This window comes from Mugil cephalus, chromosome 13 (genome assembly GCF_022458985.1).
Source record: "Mugil cephalus isolate CIBA_MC_2020 chromosome 13, CIBA_Mcephalus_1.1, whole genome shotgun sequence".
Classification (NCBI taxonomy): Eukaryota; Metazoa; Chordata; class Actinopteri; order Mugiliformes; family Mugilidae; genus Mugil; species Mugil cephalus.
Window position 1 is genome coordinate 16,370,401 of NC_061782.1, and position 22,788 is coordinate 16,393,188.

The 22,788-nt window shown below is 42.0% G+C and overlaps 1 protein-coding gene across 2 annotated transcripts; it reads right to left on the reverse strand.

The window, feature by feature from the left end:
- Positions 1-73: 73 nt before the first annotated feature.
- Positions 74-22,788, reverse strand: LOC125018946 (receptor-type tyrosine-protein phosphatase epsilon-like). 2 transcript variants are annotated; one of them, XM_047603406.1, is made up of 21 exons: positions 22,232-22,788; positions 16,492-16,722; positions 11,247-11,316; positions 9,936-10,032; positions 9,508-9,581; positions 8,939-9,075; positions 8,691-8,781; positions 8,469-8,545; positions 8,354-8,390; positions 8,172-8,269; positions 7,491-7,610; positions 6,390-6,553; positions 5,567-5,702; positions 5,235-5,384; positions 4,644-4,737; positions 4,231-4,307; positions 3,955-4,089; positions 3,601-3,726; positions 3,256-3,407; positions 2,132-2,267; positions 74-1,992 (listed from the first exon to the last, which is right to left on the reverse strand). In XM_047603406.1, the coding sequence occupies exons 3-21, from the start codon at positions 11,311-11,313 to the stop codon at positions 1,918-1,920; spliced, it is 2,043 nt and encodes a 680-aa protein (XP_047459362.1). In that variant the 5' UTR covers positions 11,314-11,316; positions 16,492-16,722; positions 22,232-22,788; the 3' UTR covers positions 74-1,917. The 2 variants fall into 2 exon arrangements, with proteins under 2 accessions (XP_047459362.1, XP_047459363.1); XM_047603407.1 differs by lacking the exons at positions 9,936-10,032; positions 11,247-11,316; positions 16,492-16,722; positions 22,232-22,788 and adding an exon at positions 9,681-9,834.

The following is a 22,788-nucleotide window of genomic DNA, read 5'->3' on the forward strand; positions in this document are numbered from 1 at the left end:
TGAAATATATATCAAAATGTCTTTGTATTGGATGCAGGAGTGGACAACAACAAAAAAAGAGACAACATTAAGATGAAATCTCTCTCCATCTATAATTTATTGGATTCAGCTTTTAGCAAACAAATAGCCGCTCAGATCCGTACAGAACCGAAAAGGCAGAAACATCGCCGAAACAAGATGTTTGTGCATTTTTTACATCCTTCAGCATGACAAGTCAACAATGCAATAAACTTCGCCGACAACCGGCACAAGTATTCACGTACAGCGGATGAGCGGGGCGACCGGCTTTAGATAACATATGGAAGTATAAACAGTAAAAAGTTCTTCGCCCCTTGGAATCCCACGTTTACTGTTTCACAAAGGAACAGGGGAAAGCCTTGCAAAAATATACGCTTTGCAGAAATTTGGGGGTTTGAATATGAAACCAAGACACCTGGTTAACTGTCGTAGTCAAATGATGCCAAAATGCCTTCGAGCGCATGTTTTGTATAAAGACAAGCAGCGGCGTTCGAGATCAACTCTTTTCAGCGTCCCAGACATGTTCCACATTGCTCTGGCGGACGGAAAGGGTTCAGCTGCAACAAATATCACCTATTTCATTTAAATACACATTTCTACACTGATTTTCTTACATTTCTTACACACATATTTGCAACAACTAAAATATGCAAATAATATATATATATATATATATATGTATATATATTTGCATGAGTATATTATTGTGGGAAGTGTTTGTACAAACTGTGAATGACCATGAGACCAGCATTCAAGAACAATACACTTGAAGTTCATGTATTACTTCCACATTACAGTAAACATCCCTCTTATCTAAAATGTTGTCACTTGGTGACAAGGTTTTCGAGATCAGAACTCCTTCTAATCCGTATGGCACCGCTGTATGCAAACATGCAAGTGTGAAGTTGGCTCGTTAAAGAGAGTTTCTTCCCCCGGCCTCTTTAAAGTGGGGCGTGACGCTCAGCTGCGACGATACGTTTGAAGTTACGTCATCGTACATTATATTCTGCCTGTTCCAATGTGGGCTAATTGCATTTTGCACAGTCAGGCACCAAACCACTAAGTAATATTGCCACAGGCAAAAAAAAAAAGAAAAAAAAGAAAGAAAGTTGGTGAAGTTGAATAAAATTGCAACAGGCAGCAGCTGTTAAGATATTCCCATACAGAAGTGAGGTAATTTGTAGCATCTAACAGAGGGAAATATGATGGAAATTTTAGTTTGAGCTAAATGTAGATTATATATTATTCACACATGTCAAATGAGATATTATTTGTGCAAAAATTACGAATCATTTCATCCTATGTATCTAACACACAACTTATTACAATGTATTATTTTCTCCACAGCAATCCAATGTGTTGCGTGGGCAATGAAATAAAAGGCTAATGCAAAGGAAAGGCATTACGGTCAGTAGAAAAATAAAAGAGAAATTAAAGAGAACTGGTGGGCCCTCCAACATGCTTATATTTCAGGTAGGAAGTGAGAAAAACATGTGTAATGTATACAGTATTTATATTTTATGCAAATAGATAAAGTTGGCATACAATTAATATGCAAATAAACATTTGATCTAATAAATGTTGGATTTCTGCTTCATAAAACTATTACTTTTTTTTTTTTTTTTTTTTTACATACAGCAATCCAACCAAACCCATTATGTAAAGAATTCTATATTTTACATACAATTATTTCACGTACCGGAAGTTCAAACATTCTTGAAAAAGACCTGCGTCACAGATATTTTCAATTATACTACAGTATGTTACACGTTTTTTCTTTTTTTTTTTTAAAGATCTGGACATAAGTGCAAAATGTAAAAAGAGCTTTAGAAAACAACATTCAGAAAAAAATTGCATACGTTCATTTGACAGAAGCGCACAGGACGGCGTCCGAACGCGTCATTTAAAATTGGCGTAGTCTGAGAAAATGTCAACAAAATCCTGCACCACTCTGTAGCAGAAGTCGTATTGCTCCTGGAAGAAAAAGAAGGAAAAAAAGGCAAAAGGAGAACAGAGTCACCGTGTGTAGACGAGCAGAAACAGTTCCAAACAAAAGTAAATAAGCTGACATTTTCTGCACAGCAGGACTGACATGACCCGGCTCTCCACCTACCACGGTCTGAACCATGTGTGGTCTCTGCATACGTAAACTCTTCACTGTCTGGAAAACGTCCAGGAGGCCTTCCGCTTTCACTCTCTCCAGAATGTTACTGAGGGCAATGAAGGTACCAGTTCGTCCGGCACCGGCGCTGGGAAGATGAGGACAAAAGTATCAGCAACCGCATCACGTAACGCACACCCTGCGAGGCGCGTGAAAGCCAACAGAAGCGCTGCTGAACTGTGATTGTGAACAATTGCGGGAATTCTAACAATGGTGAACTTGTAATCGTGGCACATCCATTTCACTCAGAAAGTTAGCGAGCGAAAAGGTGACCTTTGTGTAATGGTGCTAATAATTATCCTCACTTAAAGAGAGGCTAATCCAAACGCTAACACTAATCAGTTCGGAAGCTCAGCGTTTGACTGAGTCAATGTTTACAATGATGGTGGGATGGAGAGAGGAAGACAGGGAGGGAGCGCGGGAGAGACAGAGAGAGAGTGAGAGAGAGAGATGTGTGCGATTCGGAAGAGAAGTGTAGAGAGACGTTAGGGATTGCAGCGGGTTAGCCCCATTCCCCAGAGATGGAGAAAAAGCTTTAAAAAGCCCCTCTTAGACAAGTGGTGATGAAGGAATAGAAGAGAGTGATGACACCATTTCCTGTCGTTAGCTCATCTTATCAGATTAATCATAGTGGGAGTCAGAGGAGATTTCACTTTGAGAGGTTTTAATTGACTGTGAATCAGTGGATTGGATCAATCCCACAGGGGCATGCTGCTTTAGAATCACTTCACCTGAAGCTAGGTTCTGATCAAAGCTTTCACAGCTAAGTCTTTATAAGGGATCACATAAGTGGTTTAGGCATAGAGCACCGGGTCTACTGAGGGAAAACGTACAATTTATTGTAACAGACATTTGCAGGAACAAAAAAAAAAAAAAAAATGTATCCTTAAAACTGAAATCCCTTCCAGTATCATTCTGAGATTTTCCGGTGATCGGATAATAAAAAGCAGGGTGGAAATGAAAGGGGCTTTATTAAAAAAGCAGGAGTGGACAGATACATAATGTAATGTGGAGTATATAATTTCCATCTGATGGTGCACGTCATGCTGCAGAATTGTCAAGCTGAAGTTCCTCACCTGCAGTGCACAATTATGGGCCGGTTTCCAGACTGCTGCTGCTGCCTCTGCACAGCGGCAATAATGTCAATCATCCCTCTCCCCTCGGCTGGTATTCCGATCTCAGGCCATCCGTGGAAGTGGAAGTGTCGGACGTGTTGTGACTGCTTTTCCTGGAGAGACGGGCAGATTACGGTGTTGTTTTTCACGTACGTAAATATATATATATAATAATAATAAAAAAAAACATTTAAAAAAAAAGGAGAAGAAATGTCACGAGCTTCAAGCTCCTGTCATGCAGATGGAGACGGTACAAGGGGGGACGTGGAGGAATGTGTGGGCGAATTAAGTGTTATAATCACGCACTGGTCTGTAGGTGAGAACCAGGTCTTTCAGAGTGAAGGTTTCACACAGTGTGTCGCCAGTCAGCTCCACGGTGTAGTCTCCAAATGTTACACTGCCCTCTGATGGCCAATACTGGAAACACTTTTCCTGGTTGGAGAGGTCAGATGGAAATACAATTAGGCTACACGTGACAGATTTATGCCGTGTTTTCGTTTCTCCATTTCACATCTGTATCCCTAAAAACTATATAAAAACAGCTGAACACACGAGCTATCGAGGAGGAGCAATGGAAATAAAAAGACTGTTTAAAATGTGCAACTCTGCTTTTTTTTTTTTTCTCCCAGCCTGTACTTTTGCAAGAGCACCATACTGTACCTGCTCCCTCTCTTTGAGTTCGGTGAGCATAACGATTGAATGACACCTCCACTCCCACACCATCCTCCAGAAGTCCTCCACTGTGTGAGACAGGGGGCCCTGGGTTGCGATAAAATAGTCCTTCTGCCTGTAGCCCTGGAGGGCAGATCACCCGGTAAACAAGACTTGGGAGTGCAGTGAACATAATATTTTGCATTGTTTGTAAAAGAAACAATGAGCTTTATATTTATACTTCTATGGGAAATCTATACGGGGAGGTCGTGAGGGAGTGCTTACATCAATAAAGGAGGCATTGATGTAGTCGGTGAACTCCTGTCCTCTTTTCACTGAGAGTATTACTCGGTTGAAATCATCTGCAAAAAGAAAAAAAAAAGGGAAAACTTTCCACAACTGATTCCTAATAAAGTAAAAGTTTGAACTGGGGCTGATGTAAAAAAAAAAAAAAATCATGCAAGTAAAACTTCAGGCCAAACATGTCTGTATCAGTATTCAGTGTAAAAAGTTGCTTTCTTTTCCCGCTTCACTCGCAACTTAAAGCAGAGATACAAGCAATGTTTAAATATCACTGATCGCACAGATGTGAAATGATGAGCCAGATATCCGTGCATCATCACGAGCACTGCGATACTTTGATTCTACTCGGATGTGATGTATTATGAAGCTGTTGCGAGTGTCGGAGCAGTCCTTACACGGAATGATCTGAAGCACGCGGTTCTTCTTCATGTTGGCGGGAAGGTTCCCAGTCCTCATGTTCTCCTTCATTATGCGAACGTTGGTCAGCTTCTGAAAGGGAGGAAACATGAGCGGACTGACATAGTCGGAGGGTCGGTTTTCCTCAGTGCGGGGCAGAACAACTAGTAAACACGTTTTCTTTTTTTTCTTTTTTTCTTTTTTTTTAAAGCCGGTGTTGTAAAATTGGAAAATATCGTAATAGCGGCATGGACAAACGGAGAAAAGGTGGAGAAGATCAGAAGAAGGAGAAGAGGCTTCGGGGAATAATTCCATTCAGCATGTGGGGAACTGCGGAGGCCTCTTTGCAGGAAAAATGTGAAATTTTCACAAAGCTACAGTAAATTCCACATGGCAGATGGTGACGGCTTATAAAGTTTTAGTTGATCCAAAGCATTGTTATTTATGTTACTACTGCCAAGAGCGGCACCCAGGGCAAGTTTTCCATAAAACTCTACCCATGCAGGGCGCAGGGTGATGGGGACGATTCATTACTGACTGAAATGTTTGAGAGGGAGCGTCTTTTTTTTTTTTTTTTTTTTTTTTCGTACCCTGAACTCCTCCTCCAGGCCCAGCCTGTCGTGGGGAGCCCTTGTGTTGTGAAGCCTCTGCAGATGGCCCTCCAGAGAGCACACATCTAGCTCGGTGTCTCCATACAGATAGTACTCCAGCAGAGCCTGGTAGATGAAGGAGTACTGCATCTGAGGAAGAAGAGAGGGGAAAGCATGGGAGTGGTACCTCTACTTTGCCGAACTACTTCCTACTATTTTTCGCATCACAGCCTCGGTTGTTTTCCATGTCCTCGCTTGTTTACGCCGCAACCGGAGCAGCGGGTTGAGCTGTCAGTCCGAGGTACAGCAGGTCGGAAGGGGTCAATGCTTACATCTGTCTGGATAAGTTGACAGCGCTGTTCTCGTATTCTGCTCACAAAGCCGAAGACATCCAGCCTCTGTTCCATGTGCATCATGTCGATCATGCTGTCAATGACAATGAACGTCCCAGTCCTCCCAACCCCGGCGCTGTGGAGGCAAAAACAAGAAGGAGGCACAAGGTCTTCTCTGTAACAAACAGCCAAGCACGGCGGAGAATGTGTGGAATAAGAACTCCGTGTAACATTATATTTACATGCGCAGGAAAATACACAGGAAGAATGGAACACCACAGCGACCATCATCACTTTTCTCACCCTTTAAATATTAATAGACATGATTTAATGTTATATTTAGTGCATATATAGTATATATTGGCTTTCTCTCAGCATTGTCATATTATCTTAACATAGACGTGCAACCATATGTAGAAGTGCTTCACCTCTGAAGCCCCAACACACCCCTAATAGATTTACAAGGGTCATTTCAGCAGACTGCACCTCTGGGAGCACAGAGCTGGGATTCCACAGTGGGGTGTTGAGGCCTCCTCAATGGGCCCCATTCAAGAACAACAGTCCCTCTCCCTGAGCACCTGCTGCAGCAGTTGTTACAGTCGGCTGCAGAATTCTTTGGTAGGGTAGATACTAAACAGGGGATTACAGAACAACTACAGGACAGAATCTGAAATACATTTGCAGTGTTTTTTCTTCTTTTCTTTTTTTTTTACGTTTTAAACATACAACGGTTCTTGAATCAGCTCAGATGCCTTTTTTTTTTTATGACTGACTGTGCTACCTACACACCCTCTTCCGGGTTCCGTTACGCTACACACTTTACCTGCAGTGCACAACAATGGGTCCAGCATAAGATGGATTGACAGCCTTGACCTTCTTGAGGAATTTCAGCATGCCGATGGGCGAGAACGGCACCCCGAAGTCTGGCCAGCTGGTGAAGTGGAGCTGGGTGACCAGCCGAGGAGCTCGGGGACCATCGCTGCCTTGCTGTGAAGCGCAGACACGCAAGATTAATCCCTATGCGCGGATGAGGTTGAGAGAATCTATTTTTAAAGGCAATCACCAACAAACTGCTGGAAAAATGAACCTAGGATTTACATCAGTTTTATAAGGTGTTTTGTCTTTTTTTTTTCTTATCAGTGGTTTGCCTTTGCTTCATCAATACTCAAGAGAGCGTCATTTCATTCTCTTGAACATTTGGTTGTTCTGTGTTCACAGCGCTAGCTGTAAAAGCAGCCAGTCTGTCGGCTTTTACCGAGGAGACGCGGCACAGTCACGGATTTTGGAGGCAGAGAGGATATCTGCGCTTGTCTGGCTTCAGATGGAGAAGGAACAAAGTGAATTTTGTCATCTGAAGTCTTCACAGTGCACCGAGCGCTTTCATGCTAAATGTGCAAGAATCTCTGGAAATGAAGCCCCAAATTAACACGGTGCTTACCGTATGCTAAAACACACCTAAATATCGATAATTAAAGCTGCATCTTTTATCTCCTCCTTTCATATTCTTTAATGTGTTTCCATACTTTTGTTTATTATATTTTAGCCCCTATTACAGTTCACCAGATCTTCCCCGTGGGTGACATTACTTTTTACACCATCTCTGTGCAGCTTTATTCAATTTTTAATAAGAATCCCGCTATTACGAGAAGCGATTTTTATATTTTACTAGCAAATAAGAACTATATTAAGAGCAACGGTGAAATGATGCCTCACCATTACACGCCCGATGTAAATGTCTGAATAAAAGCAAACACTTATCTTAATTTGGGGTTACTTTTTGGGATAAATGTTTTCTTCTTGCGCCTCTGCGGTATAATTACATGTTTGTTCTGTGCTGGGAAGTAAGTCAAGTGAAGCGCCGCGCTCCGTACCGCGCAGCTTCGCGTCGTTAATGCTCTCCTGCAGACTCGAGAGTTTTACTCACATACTGAATGCAGAATTTCCTAATGGTGTAGTCCACCAGGACAATGCAGTCCTCCATCGCCACGCGGACGTTCCCGTACATCCAGCAGCCCTTTTCTGGCCAGTACTGGTAACATTTATCCTGTGAGAGAGTCACAACAGTGAAGAGGTTATTCTTCTTGCTTGAGTGAACATTAACACCTTGAAAAACACACGAAAATGTTGAATTTGTGGTTGCACAGCTGGACCCGTTGTGTGCATTGCCATTTGATGTGTGTGTTTTCACAATCCAATTCGAAAAGGCAATCACAACGACTTTGTGCGACTCTGTCAGTCAATAGGATCTTCACGGTGACGTTTCAACTCATTAACTAGATTCTCAGACTAATTATCATGAAGCCTCTTAGGATCTTATCAACAATTATTTCGTCATTGATCCCCATTGCCTCGATTCTGCCCCATCAAACCTGCTGTTGAGCACTCAATTGATCATCCCTTCGAGGCTAAATTTAATGCCGTGCTAAGTAATCTGCGGGGTGACACTCCGTATGGATTCTCATTTGGGAAAGGGGTCAAATAAATTATGCCTGTGACTTTGGGTCACGAGAATACAAAAGTGGGTTTGACTAATTGCTCATCGGAGCCGTATAGATTGCATAGGTTCGCTCTGTGATACTGTAGCGGGGGGGGGGGGGGGGGGTACCTCCTTCCTTTCTTTCAGGTTCGTCAGCATTACTATAGTTGCCGTTTTCTGTTCCCAAATCATCCGCCAGAAGTCAGCCAGTGTTTCCAGCTTCGGGCCTGAAAACGGAATCGAGAAAGGGCTTAAACATGTCCTGTGAGTACTCGTAAAGTTGGGTAAAATGAAATGCAACGCGCGCTTACCTTGAGCTGCAATGAATTTGCTCTTCTCTTTGTAACCCTGTGAGAAAAAAACAAAACAAAACACTGCATTCACGATCATTTGCCACGATAATCGTGTACTTGTGCTAATACTCACATCTATGTAGGACGCATTTATGTAGTCTGAGCACAGGTGTCCGTCAAGATGACTTAACACCACCCTGGAATGATCATCTGTGGGACAAAATGAGGAAGAAAATAAAGCTGCGTTTTTATTTTTCATTTCATTCACTGTTCCTTGTGATTTAGTTATCACTAAAGCTCTGAGTCAGAAGGTTGCGTTAATATCGCCTGCTGCAGCACACAGATCAGCACTCACATGGTAAAATGTTTGGGTATCTGTTTTTCTCTCTGTTGTGCTCCCTGCTCGCCTCCTCAAAGGACCCGTGGTGGTAGTAACACGGCAGTGACTGTGGAAGACACAATCCAATCCTCATGAGGTGAAAATAAAAATAAAGCCGAGGGTACAAAGCCCACTAGCAGAACACTTTTATTGCACTTTTTTCTGTACTGTCGTATGCTAGCAGGACCAAGCTCTTCATCCACACCAAATAAACTTGCGCCTACATTGAACTCTTCTCTGAAGAGCTTCCCATCGTCTGCGGAGCGTATCCGGTACTCCTCCTCCAGCGAGTCCAGCGGGATGGGGAAGTACCTCTTGGACGGCGAGGGAGATCTGGGGAGGAGGACCACTGTCTGCTCTCCTGTGTTTAAAGATATATACGGTGGTCAGGCTCCTAACGTTTCCCAAAAGGGAACATTACGAGCTCCCCCAGCACCTGAAAAAACAAGCCTGATGCCTATTAAGATCTCCTGCTTTTGTGGGTACATGACAGAAATGATTTCTAGAGCCATAAACATGGTGCTGCTGCACGTAACTGTCTTAACTCAGAATTTGGCCTTTCCATTTATTTGTTTATTTTTTTTTGTACCTGAAGTGAAGGTTTATATGTCTCCCTACGTGCTAGGAAAGCTAAGAGCCTCCCCAAGCCTTTCCAGCTATAGCGGACTTAAGACGATTAAAAAACATTGTTTAAAGTGTAAATTTATTAATCAAATAAAAAAGGAACACATGGCAAAAGGCTGTTTTACATTATCATGCAGTGGTAGTTATATTAAGAACAGCACAACGGTACCTTGTTCCTCCAGGAAGCCATTAGGAATCTTTTTATCCACCGAGGTAACTAGAGCTTTCCTGTGGTTTTTGAACCTACGGTAATGACAGCAAAACCATGTATTAAAAAAAAGCAAAAACGAGCCTTTCAGCAGATATGATGAGCAAACAACAAATACCAAAACCAATATCAACCATGTCAGAGAGGTAAAGCTGTTCCTCCTCATGCCGTCCCCGGGAAGAGGAGCTTTGAGCCGGCCGGTCAGGGAGTGAGTGTCCGTGGCCTGACCTGACCTAGCCGGTTTTGTTTGCCGTCTTGCTTAAAGTGCAGCTGTTTACCCATAAGCCCCGGCTCACCGCCTGTCTCCAAACCACCCCCGCCCTGACCCAGCACACGCTAAAAGGGAGCGAGAGTTAAAGACGAAGAGTTAAGGGTGTGGGTTTGTTCACCTCAGGCAGTAGATTGTCAGCAGGACGATAATGATAAGAAGCAGGGATATGACCAGTGTGGAGGGCAGCACATGGGCCCCCTGGTGAGTGGGGTTTTCTAGATAAAAGACAGAAGTGAACCGTATTAGTTTTATCCAAGAATGTGTGCTACTGAAACATTACACATAAAGAAATATACCACAGCAATAAAGTCACAAAATAGTATACATTCTTTTTAATTGTATTTCTTTATAATAACTCTTAAAGCTGGGAGGAATTTAGATCAGCTTTGCTTTGCTCCATTGAAATGTCAAAAAATGACTGACAATTTATCTCTCACCTGTTTAATTATAAACAGTCTAAAAATGAATGAAAATAAAATCTAGCTTGTGGTTTCGGGGCTCGTTTGACTATTTTACTTGATGTTATTATCGCCATTTGAGAATTTTTTTGATGTATAACGTGGCAACTTTGTGCAAGCTAAACAGTATTTAGCAATCCTGTTTTGAGCTTTAAAGGTCACTCACTGACAGTTTATTCCTCACTTGTTTGATTAAGATTTAATATGGATTAATTTAAGTATACAAATTTTACTCAAATGAATCTTAATTGAATCTTAATCGAACAAGTGAGGAATAAATAAATAAATCTACCCGTTAATGGACACTAGTCGTGTCAGTCGCTATCAGAAAATAAGCCGAGCAAGTTTCTGATGGGCTGCACCCACAGACGTTCCTATTCAAGCCTCAATTTTAGTCCTTTAGAACTGAGGAAGATACTTGGACGAAACGTCTTCTCAAAAACTCTACAAATCAAGTGGCCTTTAATAAACTTTGTTTTTGGGGTGAGGTGTTGGATAAGGATACAGTGTAAGATACATTGTACAAGTTGAGCTGGTGGAGGATTCATATTTAATATTTTACTGATTGTTGTTTGATTTAGTGCCAGGTTTCCTGAGGTGTCCTAATAAAATGGAGAAGGTTATACATTCCTGAAATGTTAGTTGTGCCTAAGAACTAAAGAACTATAAATATATATATTTTTATTCATATATATATTATTTTATTATATTAATATGGGACTATTCTGTCCATCTGATGATAGGAATTAAAACTATGCACATTTTGCTGCATGACATTGTTAATTAGAAATACAGATAATAAAATTTGTAAAATGTAATGTATCAGCTGCACAAACAGAAGAATCTGTCTAAAGTGTATCTGTTGATCTGATAAGCACCAGTCATACCTGAACAAACAACAACCCAGAATATATTAAAAGAAGTTTTCTTTGCAACATATAATATAACTGTTCACTTGTTCCAAAATTTACCTGCAGTTTGGTTCTCATGAGATGAATTATTCACAGCAATAGAGATCCCAACCAGAAACAACACCATTGTCTGGGGATAAAAAAAACAAAAACAAAAAACACAACGGTCACTTCAACAGATCGAACCATGTCATTTTCACAAATTCCACTAGACGGCGCCAATTTAACACGAAATCCATCCTGCAGCTCAGCGCATCACACGGAGGCCAGAGACGAGCTCTGCTTTGATGGGGCTTGAGAGTGATGTCTGCGTGTCTCTCTGCTGAGCAGTCTAAGTCCTTTTGGGAAATCTGCTCGCAGTCTCGTCCTGTCAGGCTGACTTGAAAGAGCGGCATCAAATAACATGATATTCAGACATCAAACTGGAGAAGAGGCTTTAACCCACAGGTGACAGTAACCATATACCCTGTGGACCGCGTGGATTTGGCAATGGAGTTGAGCTCAAGTAGTATTTGTCAGAAGCCCTCTCATTTTGCTCTTTGATGTACTACACTGTGCAGCCCGACAAAGCATCCTGCTTAGTGACAATAAGACATTCACGCTGTTCCTCGTCGTGGTAGGTGTTTGTGAATATTTAAAAGTAAGTCATGTGCTCTTTGTTTAGGGGAACTGTCATAGTGATAACCGCACCAGAAAATAAATCACCATATGCATATTATACTGTGGACTTTATAGTAAAGGCTTTTTTTTACGTTTCTCCATCATTTCTTTTTTTTTCTACAGTGCAAACTATTATTTCATTCTCGCATCCCTTTCCTCTTTCCTTCCCATTTCCTACAAATTGATAGGGTTAGAAATCACAGAATAAATTGGGCAAATACGCCTAAATGTCTTTGATGAGAAGCAAGAATTGAGCGTCCTAATTCATCTTCTGCTCTGGCCCCTTCTCGTAGCGAGGCCACAAGAATGGATGGAATAATTCATTGTGTCGATTTAGTTCTTCTAGAAATGGGTCATCTAGGGGCCTGATTTGTGATGTTTGAGAGAATGTCTCGCACATAACCCTCGGGGTGGGGTTCATAAAACTATATCTCCCAAAGCGTTTGTGGAAAGCTGAGCTACATAATACCGCTCTAACAACGTTCACAAAACAAAATTTATGTCAAAACTTATAAAGTATTATTGGACAACAAATTAGGGGCTTTGGGTTTTGCACATTATCCAATTCATCTCTCCCCAGTAATTCACTCTGAAACACCCGGGAGGCCGACAGCATGCACACACGGGGGGGAATAATGAGGGTGAGCCAGTCCAGTCTTGAATAAACCGTAGAATCATAGCGTAGATGTGTGCACATATACGCCGCTTTTCACATGTATGCATGCCTGCACATACGTCCCGCAGCCAAAGGCTATGTGTTGCATATGTGCCACACTCGGTTGGAGGAGCCAATTCTTTCCCCAGTGTTAACAAGCTGACAGCGCCAGCACCTGTTTTCCACTCTCCCCCCACTGGGCAGGCCACATCGACACACGCGGCCCAGTCCTCCGGCTCCACGCTGCAAGGCATACTGTGCGAACGGGTCACTGCACAGGCCACTGCATATCTGTCATCTTCTGGCAGCCACTGTATACAGTGTGCAGCATATAGCCAGGAAATTGCAATGGCAGACGGTGTAAAATGCTCAGAGCTAACTAGGTTGAGTTGTTTACGCATCTGAAAGGGAATCAAAGAGAAAATGAGGAAGTGGTGAAAAGAGCAGAAGAAGCTGAAAGGGGGAAGAAACAGCAGACCAGCGGATCAGTGTCCTCATAAGTAGAACCAGGAGGCAGGACGCCAAACTGTAACCACACCTATATTTTAATTAGCATGTGACATCATCTGACCTTAATATGAAAGAGAGATTTTAAATGAGTGTTCCTGTCATTCCAGCATGATTAATGCTGCATCCTTGCTTCATTTTCTCTTTAATGAAATACCAGGATCACTTCAACCTCCAGCACCTGCTTGACGTTAATGTTCCAAGTGAATTAAATTACACTGCTTCACTTGCGTTGGGAGTGCAAAGGCAGATCATCATGACGCATGCTGCGTGACGTAACGCTGAGATCCTGGTATGTGCATTATTCAACATCGATTCTCTTTGAATCGACTTGTAAACAGGGGTGAGATCGCGGCTTGACAACGTGCTAGATGTGTGGTAACTACAGAGCCAGGGCTACTGGAGCCGGTCCGTGATTTATACTGTAAATCTCTCAAATTCCAAGACTCGGGACACCCTAAAAGTCCAGCACCTGAACATCTTCCTCATCTTGACTTAAATCTCAAAGGAAGCTGGCATGAAACTAAAAAAGTAGTTTTTGTACTTTCCTCATTTTTCTCATTAAGTCAATGCAAACCCTTCAGGTTTAAGTAATAAATAATCACTTTCCATGAATATCTTGAATATGTAGCTAACCCTGATGGGAGAAAGTGCCTATGCTGATAATCATTACACATTGAATATAGACGATTTAAATTAGATGTGACTAGACGACATCTTCATCGACGTCCTAAACTTTACATATAAACACACTGTGTATTTAAGCAAATCCTTGTGAGGAATTCTGAATGTTTTAAATGAAGCGCACGTCTCAGCTCACTGCTGACCAATTAAACACACCTCCTATAAATAATGAATCACATGAGGCTTCAGTGAGAACACTGAATGATGACGCGCATACATAAAAAGGCTTCTCAGTTCCAAAATTCATACTGTAAAAATTCAAATGTATTAAATTCAATCGATTCCAAAGCTCTTAATCGTATTTAGATGTTCCACTGCTGGAGCATAAAGAGGTTGCTGCTCCAAATTATGACATTACGGCAACTAATTACCAACATTCATAAATATCAGAACAACCTGCTGCCGTGGTTGTTCATTCGTTGTGTCTACCATGTTGGGAAATGTCTATTGCCCGTTTTAATAGTGGATTTAGAATTGAATTTACAAAAAAACATGGATTATCACAAAAAGATTTGAGGACATGCAAAATTCTTCTGTCACACTGTGACAATATTACATCTTTGTTTCTAATCTGCCAACACCTTTCAAGTTCTTGAAGCACACCTTCATAGAGCACTGGTTTAATAGAATACATCTCTCTAAAAATCTATTTCTTCAGCAGGAATATCAGAGCGTAGCGTTTTTTCAAAAGTGTATGGACGAAACCACAGAAGAAATGGTTCAACAGCAATGTTCCAGCTTTTTAGAGCGACGCGTGATTCACATTGGTACTACTTAAATGGACCAAAATAGTTTGACTTTATGTATGTATACACTCTGTTGATACAACATTTCCTTTCCAAAATCCAGCCTAAATCCACCTCCTCTTAAGCCTGCTCTTACAGTCATAACAGATTTGTCATCTACACCTGCAGATCAAGCTCAGGTTTATGGGTCTATTATGATATTATGGGCCCACTATGTGCGTAAAGCACGAACAGCTCTCGAGTCTATCAAAACGGGATTTATATTTTACAGTTATGGCTCAGACAATCATGAGCAATAAACAAACACTTTAACGCCATCCAGGGCTGCACTCTTTAAACGAACGCAGTTTGAAATGAATGTCGCTAAAACAGCGCGCACTTCAATTTACTGCGGGCGTCAGCGTTGCTGCGCAATAAAACAAGACGGCAAGCCGGTCGCCCACAAGGCTGTACGTACTCACAGACGTGCTGGATGTTCATCGGGCTTAATGTGCATTTGGTTTAGAGCGTCGGCAACATTGCTAATAAGCTGAATTTTGACCTGACTTTGGCGCAAGATGTGGAAGTTTTGGGAGGTTATTGGGATTATTGGAGTTCACAGTGGGAGAATGCCTGAATCAAATGTCATGGTCATCCATCCGGTAGCTGTTGAGTCATTTCAGTCAGAAAATAAATGTCTGTTGGCGGCATTAAAAGAAAAGTCAGTGGATTTATCCTTTGGGGTCTATGAACGTCATACGTACAGCCGTTGCAGCGATATTTATCACTTACCCAGAGGCAAATCAACGGTGCAGCGAACGCTTTACCAAATTATGCACGAATGCCTCACTGTATCACAGCGTTCCATCACACAGGGATTAAATGCTTTCTAACCACGGTAGACACTGGATGTTACAGTATATACGCTTGTGAATAAATAGCAGCCTTATTAAGATGCTAAAAGCTTTCTGAAAGTGATTTGAAATATGCATGCATTTCTAAATAATTCAACACGTCCCATCAATGACATAGCATAGAGAGCATTAGTGCGGACTTTTTCACATGCGATGTTTACTGAACTATGATATCTGACCGAGAGCGCATGACTACAGACTTCTACAAATCAGCGGCCACGAAATAAATAAATAAATACGGAGAGAATTTATGCCTCGGGATAGGTTTTTTGATTTATAATGAAAGCAAAGTCAGAGAATGTCCTCAAACAGTGACAAAATATATCAAATAGATAGCTTTATCCAATCACGCCTCGGTTTCCTCGCCGATCAATATGTCCTCAAAAACAGATTCGCATTTTGCGCTTTGGCACAGAATAAATGGCGCGTCTCGTACAGAAAAGATAAAAGATTTTTTTTGTGTGTGTGTGTGTTTCCCAGGGAACAGAGGAACAAAGGCTGCACACACACGAAAAAAAAAAGGATAAGAAAAAGAATACCAGAAACAGCCACCACTTCCATTGTCTAGTGCCAAAAAAAAAAAAAAGGACAGAACAAGAGCACAAACACATGTCAGTGAAGTGTGGCGGCAGAGAGGAGAGGAAAGATGAGAGGAGATGAGAAGGGAAGGGAGAGGAGTGGAGCGGAGCTGGAGGAGATAAATGTCTAGATTCTAGGTTCAGAGATAACCACAATGGAAGACATCCTTAGTACACAGACATAGTAAAAAAAAAGAAATAGAAAAGATAATGCTTCCCTATCTGGGAAGTCTTCAAATGCATCCTCTTACATTTCATATAGGAGGGAGACTTTGCTCATGTGTAAAAATACACCTACCAGACTTTACAGAGCATCACATTGCACATTTCTTATCGAATGGACATTTAACCTAACACTGGGAATGATACTATGTCTTTATCTCGCCCTCTCAACCATGTTTAAGTGTGTCACACTGCTATCAGCCGCATAGTTATGCTGAAAAGAATCAATTTGGAGAAATAATTCAATTAGTCTTATCTAGAAGGGAGCCATTATTTGATTATTTCCCTTTAATGGATATAATTTCAATTGATCCCCTGAAAGACAATTGACCTGGTCAGGCGGATTAATGAAAGACTTACACTTCCAAGCAAAGCCACTGTGATCTGCTATCAGATGACCCGTCAGTCCATAACCACCACGTGATCCCGCTTCCTTTCTTGGTTGGATTTATCGAGGTTTTCTGCCCTCTGTCCTTCCCCTACTCACATCCTCCGAGGCATCGATAATAGCGCTGGATGAGGAGATGAGTGGGGCGGGTGCGGCTGCTCCGAGGTTCAGATCGGGATCAAGGACCAGGGGGTCATGGAAATCTGGAAAATTAAGCACAAGATACACAGTTACAAATGTAAAAAAAAAACTCAATAGCCAGTACATTTCTAAGAAAAAACAAAAGCAGATTGTCTTCAACTCTACTATTCGAGGCCTACTCAAGGAAAAAAAAATAAAACTTGAAATGCATGAATGCACAATAAAAGAGAGGAATGTGTAGGGGCGTGCGCATCTGCGCGGCGTGTCAGAGGGAATGACTGTGCACTGCATTTATTCAACTGGGTATGTGAATGTGCGGCCATTTGTTCATCGCATGCCTCGCGTTGGCGCAACAGCCTCAACTAAGAACTCTCAGATTCCACTTTTGTAAAGAAAACACAGCAGCAGCCGCGAGCACCGTCTTCAAATTTAAGAGCGGTTAGCGTTGCACAATTAAAGCTGTCACCACGCGCGGCCCTGAATGTGCCCGCACACACGCCTACGCAACAAAGCAAATCGCACGAACCGCGTGGGTTCTTCACGGACCACACAAAGGCACCACTGTAGCGTTATTCCACCGTTTTTGTTTTGTTTTTGTTTTTCCTGCAGAAAAAAAAATGAAAAAAAAAGAAGCTCACCCGTTCTGCCCACTTGCTCCTACTCTCCCCTGAATCCCACTGCCCACAGGTGTGAGACACAAAGGCATATTGTTAACACTTCGCTGCTGTGACACAGCTGTGCAGAAAGCAGAGAGATGTGAATTAGTCAGTATGTCCAGCTGCATGGGCCCACTCAGTCTGAGCCGTGGTGAACAAAATGAATGAACAATGAATGGAAATGGAATGGAACAAATACAGAGGGAGCGCAACATGTTTTAAGGCTGTTGAATATAAATAGTTTCGCCACTCGAAGCACCCGTTTGGAGTGGAAAACGTTTAAAGAGTCAACTAGTGGCAAAATGTAGGTCAACTATCTATATATGAGATTTGATTCGAGGGGATATCTTCTGAACAGCTCATAAGCTAATCCACATTAAATGACGTGGGGTGACTTTGGTCATCCAATTAGAAGAATGTGTTCCAATCTCAGATTTGCGCTTTCCGGGCTTTGCCTTCTGCTGGTGTTCAGATCAGCAGTCATCCAGTGACGATTCCACCAAAAAATATCATTTCAGGAAATCTTTTTATTGCTCCGGATCTTGCTTAGCAAAACAGATGCGGGGTTATCGTGGACTCGTAATCCCTACTACGGGTCGGATTCCAAAATAATACTGGATTGCGCACATCTCATGAAGTCGAGTCAGTCTTTCAAACTCAAAAAAATGACCTATGTGTTGTTATTTTAGTAAATTAAGGACTCTCCCCCGGAGCCACAGAAGTCCTTCCAAAACTGTCCTCACAGGCTCTCGCTGACAATGTGTATAAAGTCACGCTGTGCTACAAGCACTAAAGAGTAGATAGAAATTGGCCTTCAGTCTATATAAGGAAGTGGTGAATGTTCAAATGGCACATTAAAATCATGCTGAATTTACACAGTCGCCCTTTGACCCAAGCCTGGCAGGCAAAAAACTGGAAAAAAAAATAAAAAATCCTCTGCATGCAACTACCTAGACCAACGATCAATCTGTGCCGTTTTATTGTTAATAAATTTCCTTCACGGGGCTCAGGTACATTTGCTGCAACTTTCTGCCACGAAACATTTGTGGGCCCCCTAATTTTAAGTCAGCTGTAAAAGGTTTGTTTTTATCGGTGTAATTTTATCCTTGCCTCATCCTTTGTAAACCTTCCATAGATCTGAGTTTGTTTTTATTAGGACAAATGTACAGAACACGTGTAAAGTTGCATCTTTTGTGTAAACTCTCACTCTCTTTATATTTTCCCTTTTACATACTTCTGTTTAAAGGTTTGTTCTTTTATTGTTTTGTTTTTCTATCTTTCTTTCTCCTTAAATAGTGCAATCCTCACAGCGGAGAGTGCCCAGAATAAACTCCTTCGAGGGTTTTTTGCACTTCCCCGACACATCTTTTTGTTTTCCATGTCCTTATCTGAATTATTTGTTTGTGTATAAACTAATAAAACAAAATAAAGAATAAAAATAGGTGATGTGGTATTCTGAATTAATGATACGCTTCAAAGAGCCAGGCTACACATTTTGCAATGTTAATATGAATGTCAAGAAGCTTGAACTAAATTATAATAAGCATAAAAAAATACATAAAATGTGCATAGTTATTTATACAGGATTTTCACTAGCCTAAAAGTCCTTGGGGAAGCTTTTAAAGAAACTCTTTTTCTTCTGCTTCTTTTTCTCCTTCCAGCCCTGCACATTCAGCCCAGAGAAAAGGGAGAAATGCTCAATGCATGTGGTTATTACAGGCACAAGCACTTCCTTTCTGGGCCGCTCCGTCCATTGACTAACAGGGGAAACATGCCGGTCATTAAAGTTTCATGTGAGTGCAGTCATCACCCAGCACTCGGAGGTTCGATCATTAATTCATACCAAAACAAGCAACACTGAGTACTTTAGCTAAGCCCAGCCGTGAAGTAAATACCGTTTTCCTCTTTCACGATTTGCACATCAAAATATTTGTAATCCAAGGAAAGACGTGGTGAGATGAATTCACGCTATTCACATCTTGCCTTTGTGACATAAATCTGATATCGCCCTCTTGAAACGTCGGGTTGCACACAAACAGTAACACTCGGTGAGTGTAGAGGCCGAGCAGATTTTCTCAGTCAAGCTGGAATATTCGATTTCACACTTTTCACTTTTCATTATTCAAATCTGCACCTTCAGATCTGTGACGCAGCCTGCTGAGAAACTGTGATGACAGCGAGAAACCGCTGAGAAGGCGCTGACTAAAAAGTCTGCCGGTTCAGAACTCCAAATCACAATCAACAATTCCTGGTCTGGTGAGTGTGTCAATAGGGCCCGAGCCTCAAACACCAATGCTATGAAATGATTGGCTGCTGCCAGGGGAAATATCTGAGAAATATTATTTTTATGTGCCTGGCATCAAGGGGATGAGCAGAGTAATCTTCAGTCTCCGGTTTGAGGACTCGGAAAATGACACTTCTGGGGCACAGTGTAGGTGAAACCGGGGACAAGCGATGATAATCACTGCAATTACCGCTTCAACGCTGGTTCAGCTCAGCCGGTGGTAACAAGCTAGCTTCTTTCACAAGAGTCCACTATGCTGTGAGTATTATAAAGTGGGAGAGCTTTGAGCGAACAGAACCCCTGCAGTGCAGTTTAACTTTCACAAATATATAATATTATATATTCAGTATAATACAATATGATGTAGTCTGAACACGCAAACTGCTGGTTTGCTGGTTTCTGATTTGGTTTACTCCTTCTGCCTTTTGTTGGGCGAAACACATCTCAGGAAAGTGAACTCTGGCTTTCTCCCCCGACTAACAAACAGAACGACAGCACAAGTACTTCCTGTTCTCACGCAAGAGGTTGCACAAGTCGTGGTTTACTCAAGAAACTAGCATGGCAAGCAGACAGTACTGAAATAGACTCCCTGCATTAATGGTTATAATAGTAAACAGGAAGCTGTGTTGAGTCAGAAGTTAAATACCAGCAAGAAGATTTGTTTTCAAATTTGGCTATGGTGCTGCAGCATATAGCCTGAAAATATGTGCGTGCGTGGCCTGTGCTTAGTTGCATGTACGCAGCATAAGAAAAACATCATGATCAAAACTACAGAGAAGGCAGTGATCAGGGAACAACTGCAGTTGGATTATCTTATCGTGTCTAATCTAGATGTCCCAGGGAACAACTGTCACCGCTTTGCGCACATGTAGAATATAGGATGAAGCATAATCCTCTTGTTTCAGAAGAGGTGGTTACAGACGGAGTAGAAGAGTTTAGATCAGATAGCGATGGACACCATTCACCGGAGCACTGAAATGAAAAGTGCGACTTAATCCACATCTGATCAACAAAGTGTCCTCTCAGGCTTCAATACGTCTGCATGAAGCACAACTTAATGTGTGAAAAAGAAAAGCGTTAACAAAGACATATCAATACAAAAAAGTTAGCGTGGGATAAATGGACCGATCTCCTGTGACTTCTTGTTTATAAAGATGTTGCAATTAAGATGATTCAACATTGACCTCGTGCCTCAGGACACCAGCAAAAGAAACACAGCTTGAGGTTTTGCGTCCATCATGTAATAGTCATTGTTTACTCGAGAAACAGAGACCTAGTGTGGTCTGGCATGGCCAGCCCCTGTCTAAATGATCTGGAATGGTGTCATTTTTAAACTAGCAGTACCAGAGAAATGGATGTTTTTCTGCACATACTGTGCTCTGCGTTAAAACTTTGTGAACTGTCCACACGTATCATCCATTCTTCTAAAACACATTGCAAACCACATCAAACAAGGCCAATGTTCATTACACGCGTCAATCTCACCTCAGGATACTGAAAAGTCATCATGCGGAAATGGATCTTTGTATTAACGCGCGTCTAACTATAGCTCACGTACTCCCAAGATGAAAGAGATGTGGGCTACGTAGGCCGATATTCAAACCGCAGATGAGGAATCTGAGCTAACTCCAAAATTAACATCAGCTTTTATTAGGTCATTTAATCAGGATGGAAGTGAAGGTTAGGCTGTTGTGAATGAGGTTATAGTGAATGAGAAACATTAATTCATGTGTGAACACGTGGCATTTCAATCAGCTTCCCGTACCACAAGAAATATGACAGCATCTCCTCAGTGTCACACCATGAAGGTATCATGGCAAGATCATGGCCCTTCTATGTAGTTCTAAAATTGTTTACATTTACACCTTTCTTTTTATTTATTGTGTACTTTGTCTACGTGTTCCAAGTTCACACATTAGAGGAAGTTTTGAAATACGCTTTGATCAGATTTGTATTATAATCACCTATTACTCCCTGTCAGAAAAGAACCCATATTATGTAAACCACAGCATCCACTATGCGTGTTTGCAGCCCACAGGCCTGTGGTTTGTGCTGTATTCCTCAGGAGGTGTTCTCGCCCCCTTGCGTTTTTTTTTTCCTTTTTTTTTTTTCTTGTCTAGACAAGTGATGATGCCGCATATCTAATGAACATAACATCTAAAATTCATGTGAACACATAAACGAATCTCTGAATATAAAAGCAATTATTGATCGGCTAGGATAAAAAACCCCGTGGAGCATCCTGGTGGTCGCAGGGCGCCTGGATTTGTTCCACTAACCCATATTTACTGGAGTCCATGTTGTCCGTGTTCAGGAATGACAGCGTGAACGACAGATAATGTCCAGTCCTCGTGGTCTGCATGCGTTTATCCTTCTCTGGAGAGCTAGTAGTAGCGAAGGCGTTTTCTGACCGTAGCTAAGTGTATAGTAGTCTAATTCTAAGAGGCAGACATGGAGCCTGGTGCATCAACGATTCGCTCAAAGCCGGGGAGAGGTTTAGAATATGATGATCAGTTCAAAGGAATAACCGAGAGGAACACGTCTCTGTTTACGCATAAATACGCAAAAACTAGATCAGCGTGTTTCCAGTGCGTTTTCCTTTTTTTGTGTGTGCGTGTGTGTGCATCTTACCGTAGTACTGCGATGACCTCGCTTCACACGGCGCACCGGCTGATGATGTCGGCTCCCGTCTCTCCTGCACCGCCTGTCTCCTCGTCTTTTACGTCCTTCAGAGAAAAGCGCAAAACGCACTCACTCGTCGAATCGTCTGACCGCCGCAGCCGAAGATTTGCGTTTAGCTTTCCCTGATGATCATGTTCCCAGCAGATCTCTCTGAGGATGCGCTTCCCCCGCCTCGCCTCGCCTCCCTTGCCTTGCCTTGCCTGCCTGAGCTGAGTCGTGTTATGGCAGCCAGAGTGGAGACTGGAGAACCTCCCCCGGGCGCAAAGCAGTATCAGGTGGACACTCAGCATCCTTCACATTCCTGCATCACTGGACGATAAAGGGCAGGCCTGTGAAAAGGCTCAGTCTGTTCTTATTTTCCTCCCCTATGATCGTTTTACGCTTGACATTTTAACGTGTTTGTCCAATGCACCAAGGAAGGCTGAAAGCTGTAGCATTCCCATAGTGCTCCTTAGGGAATTTGCATTACGGATACACATTGACCTTATGTATGCGCCGTTTTCCCA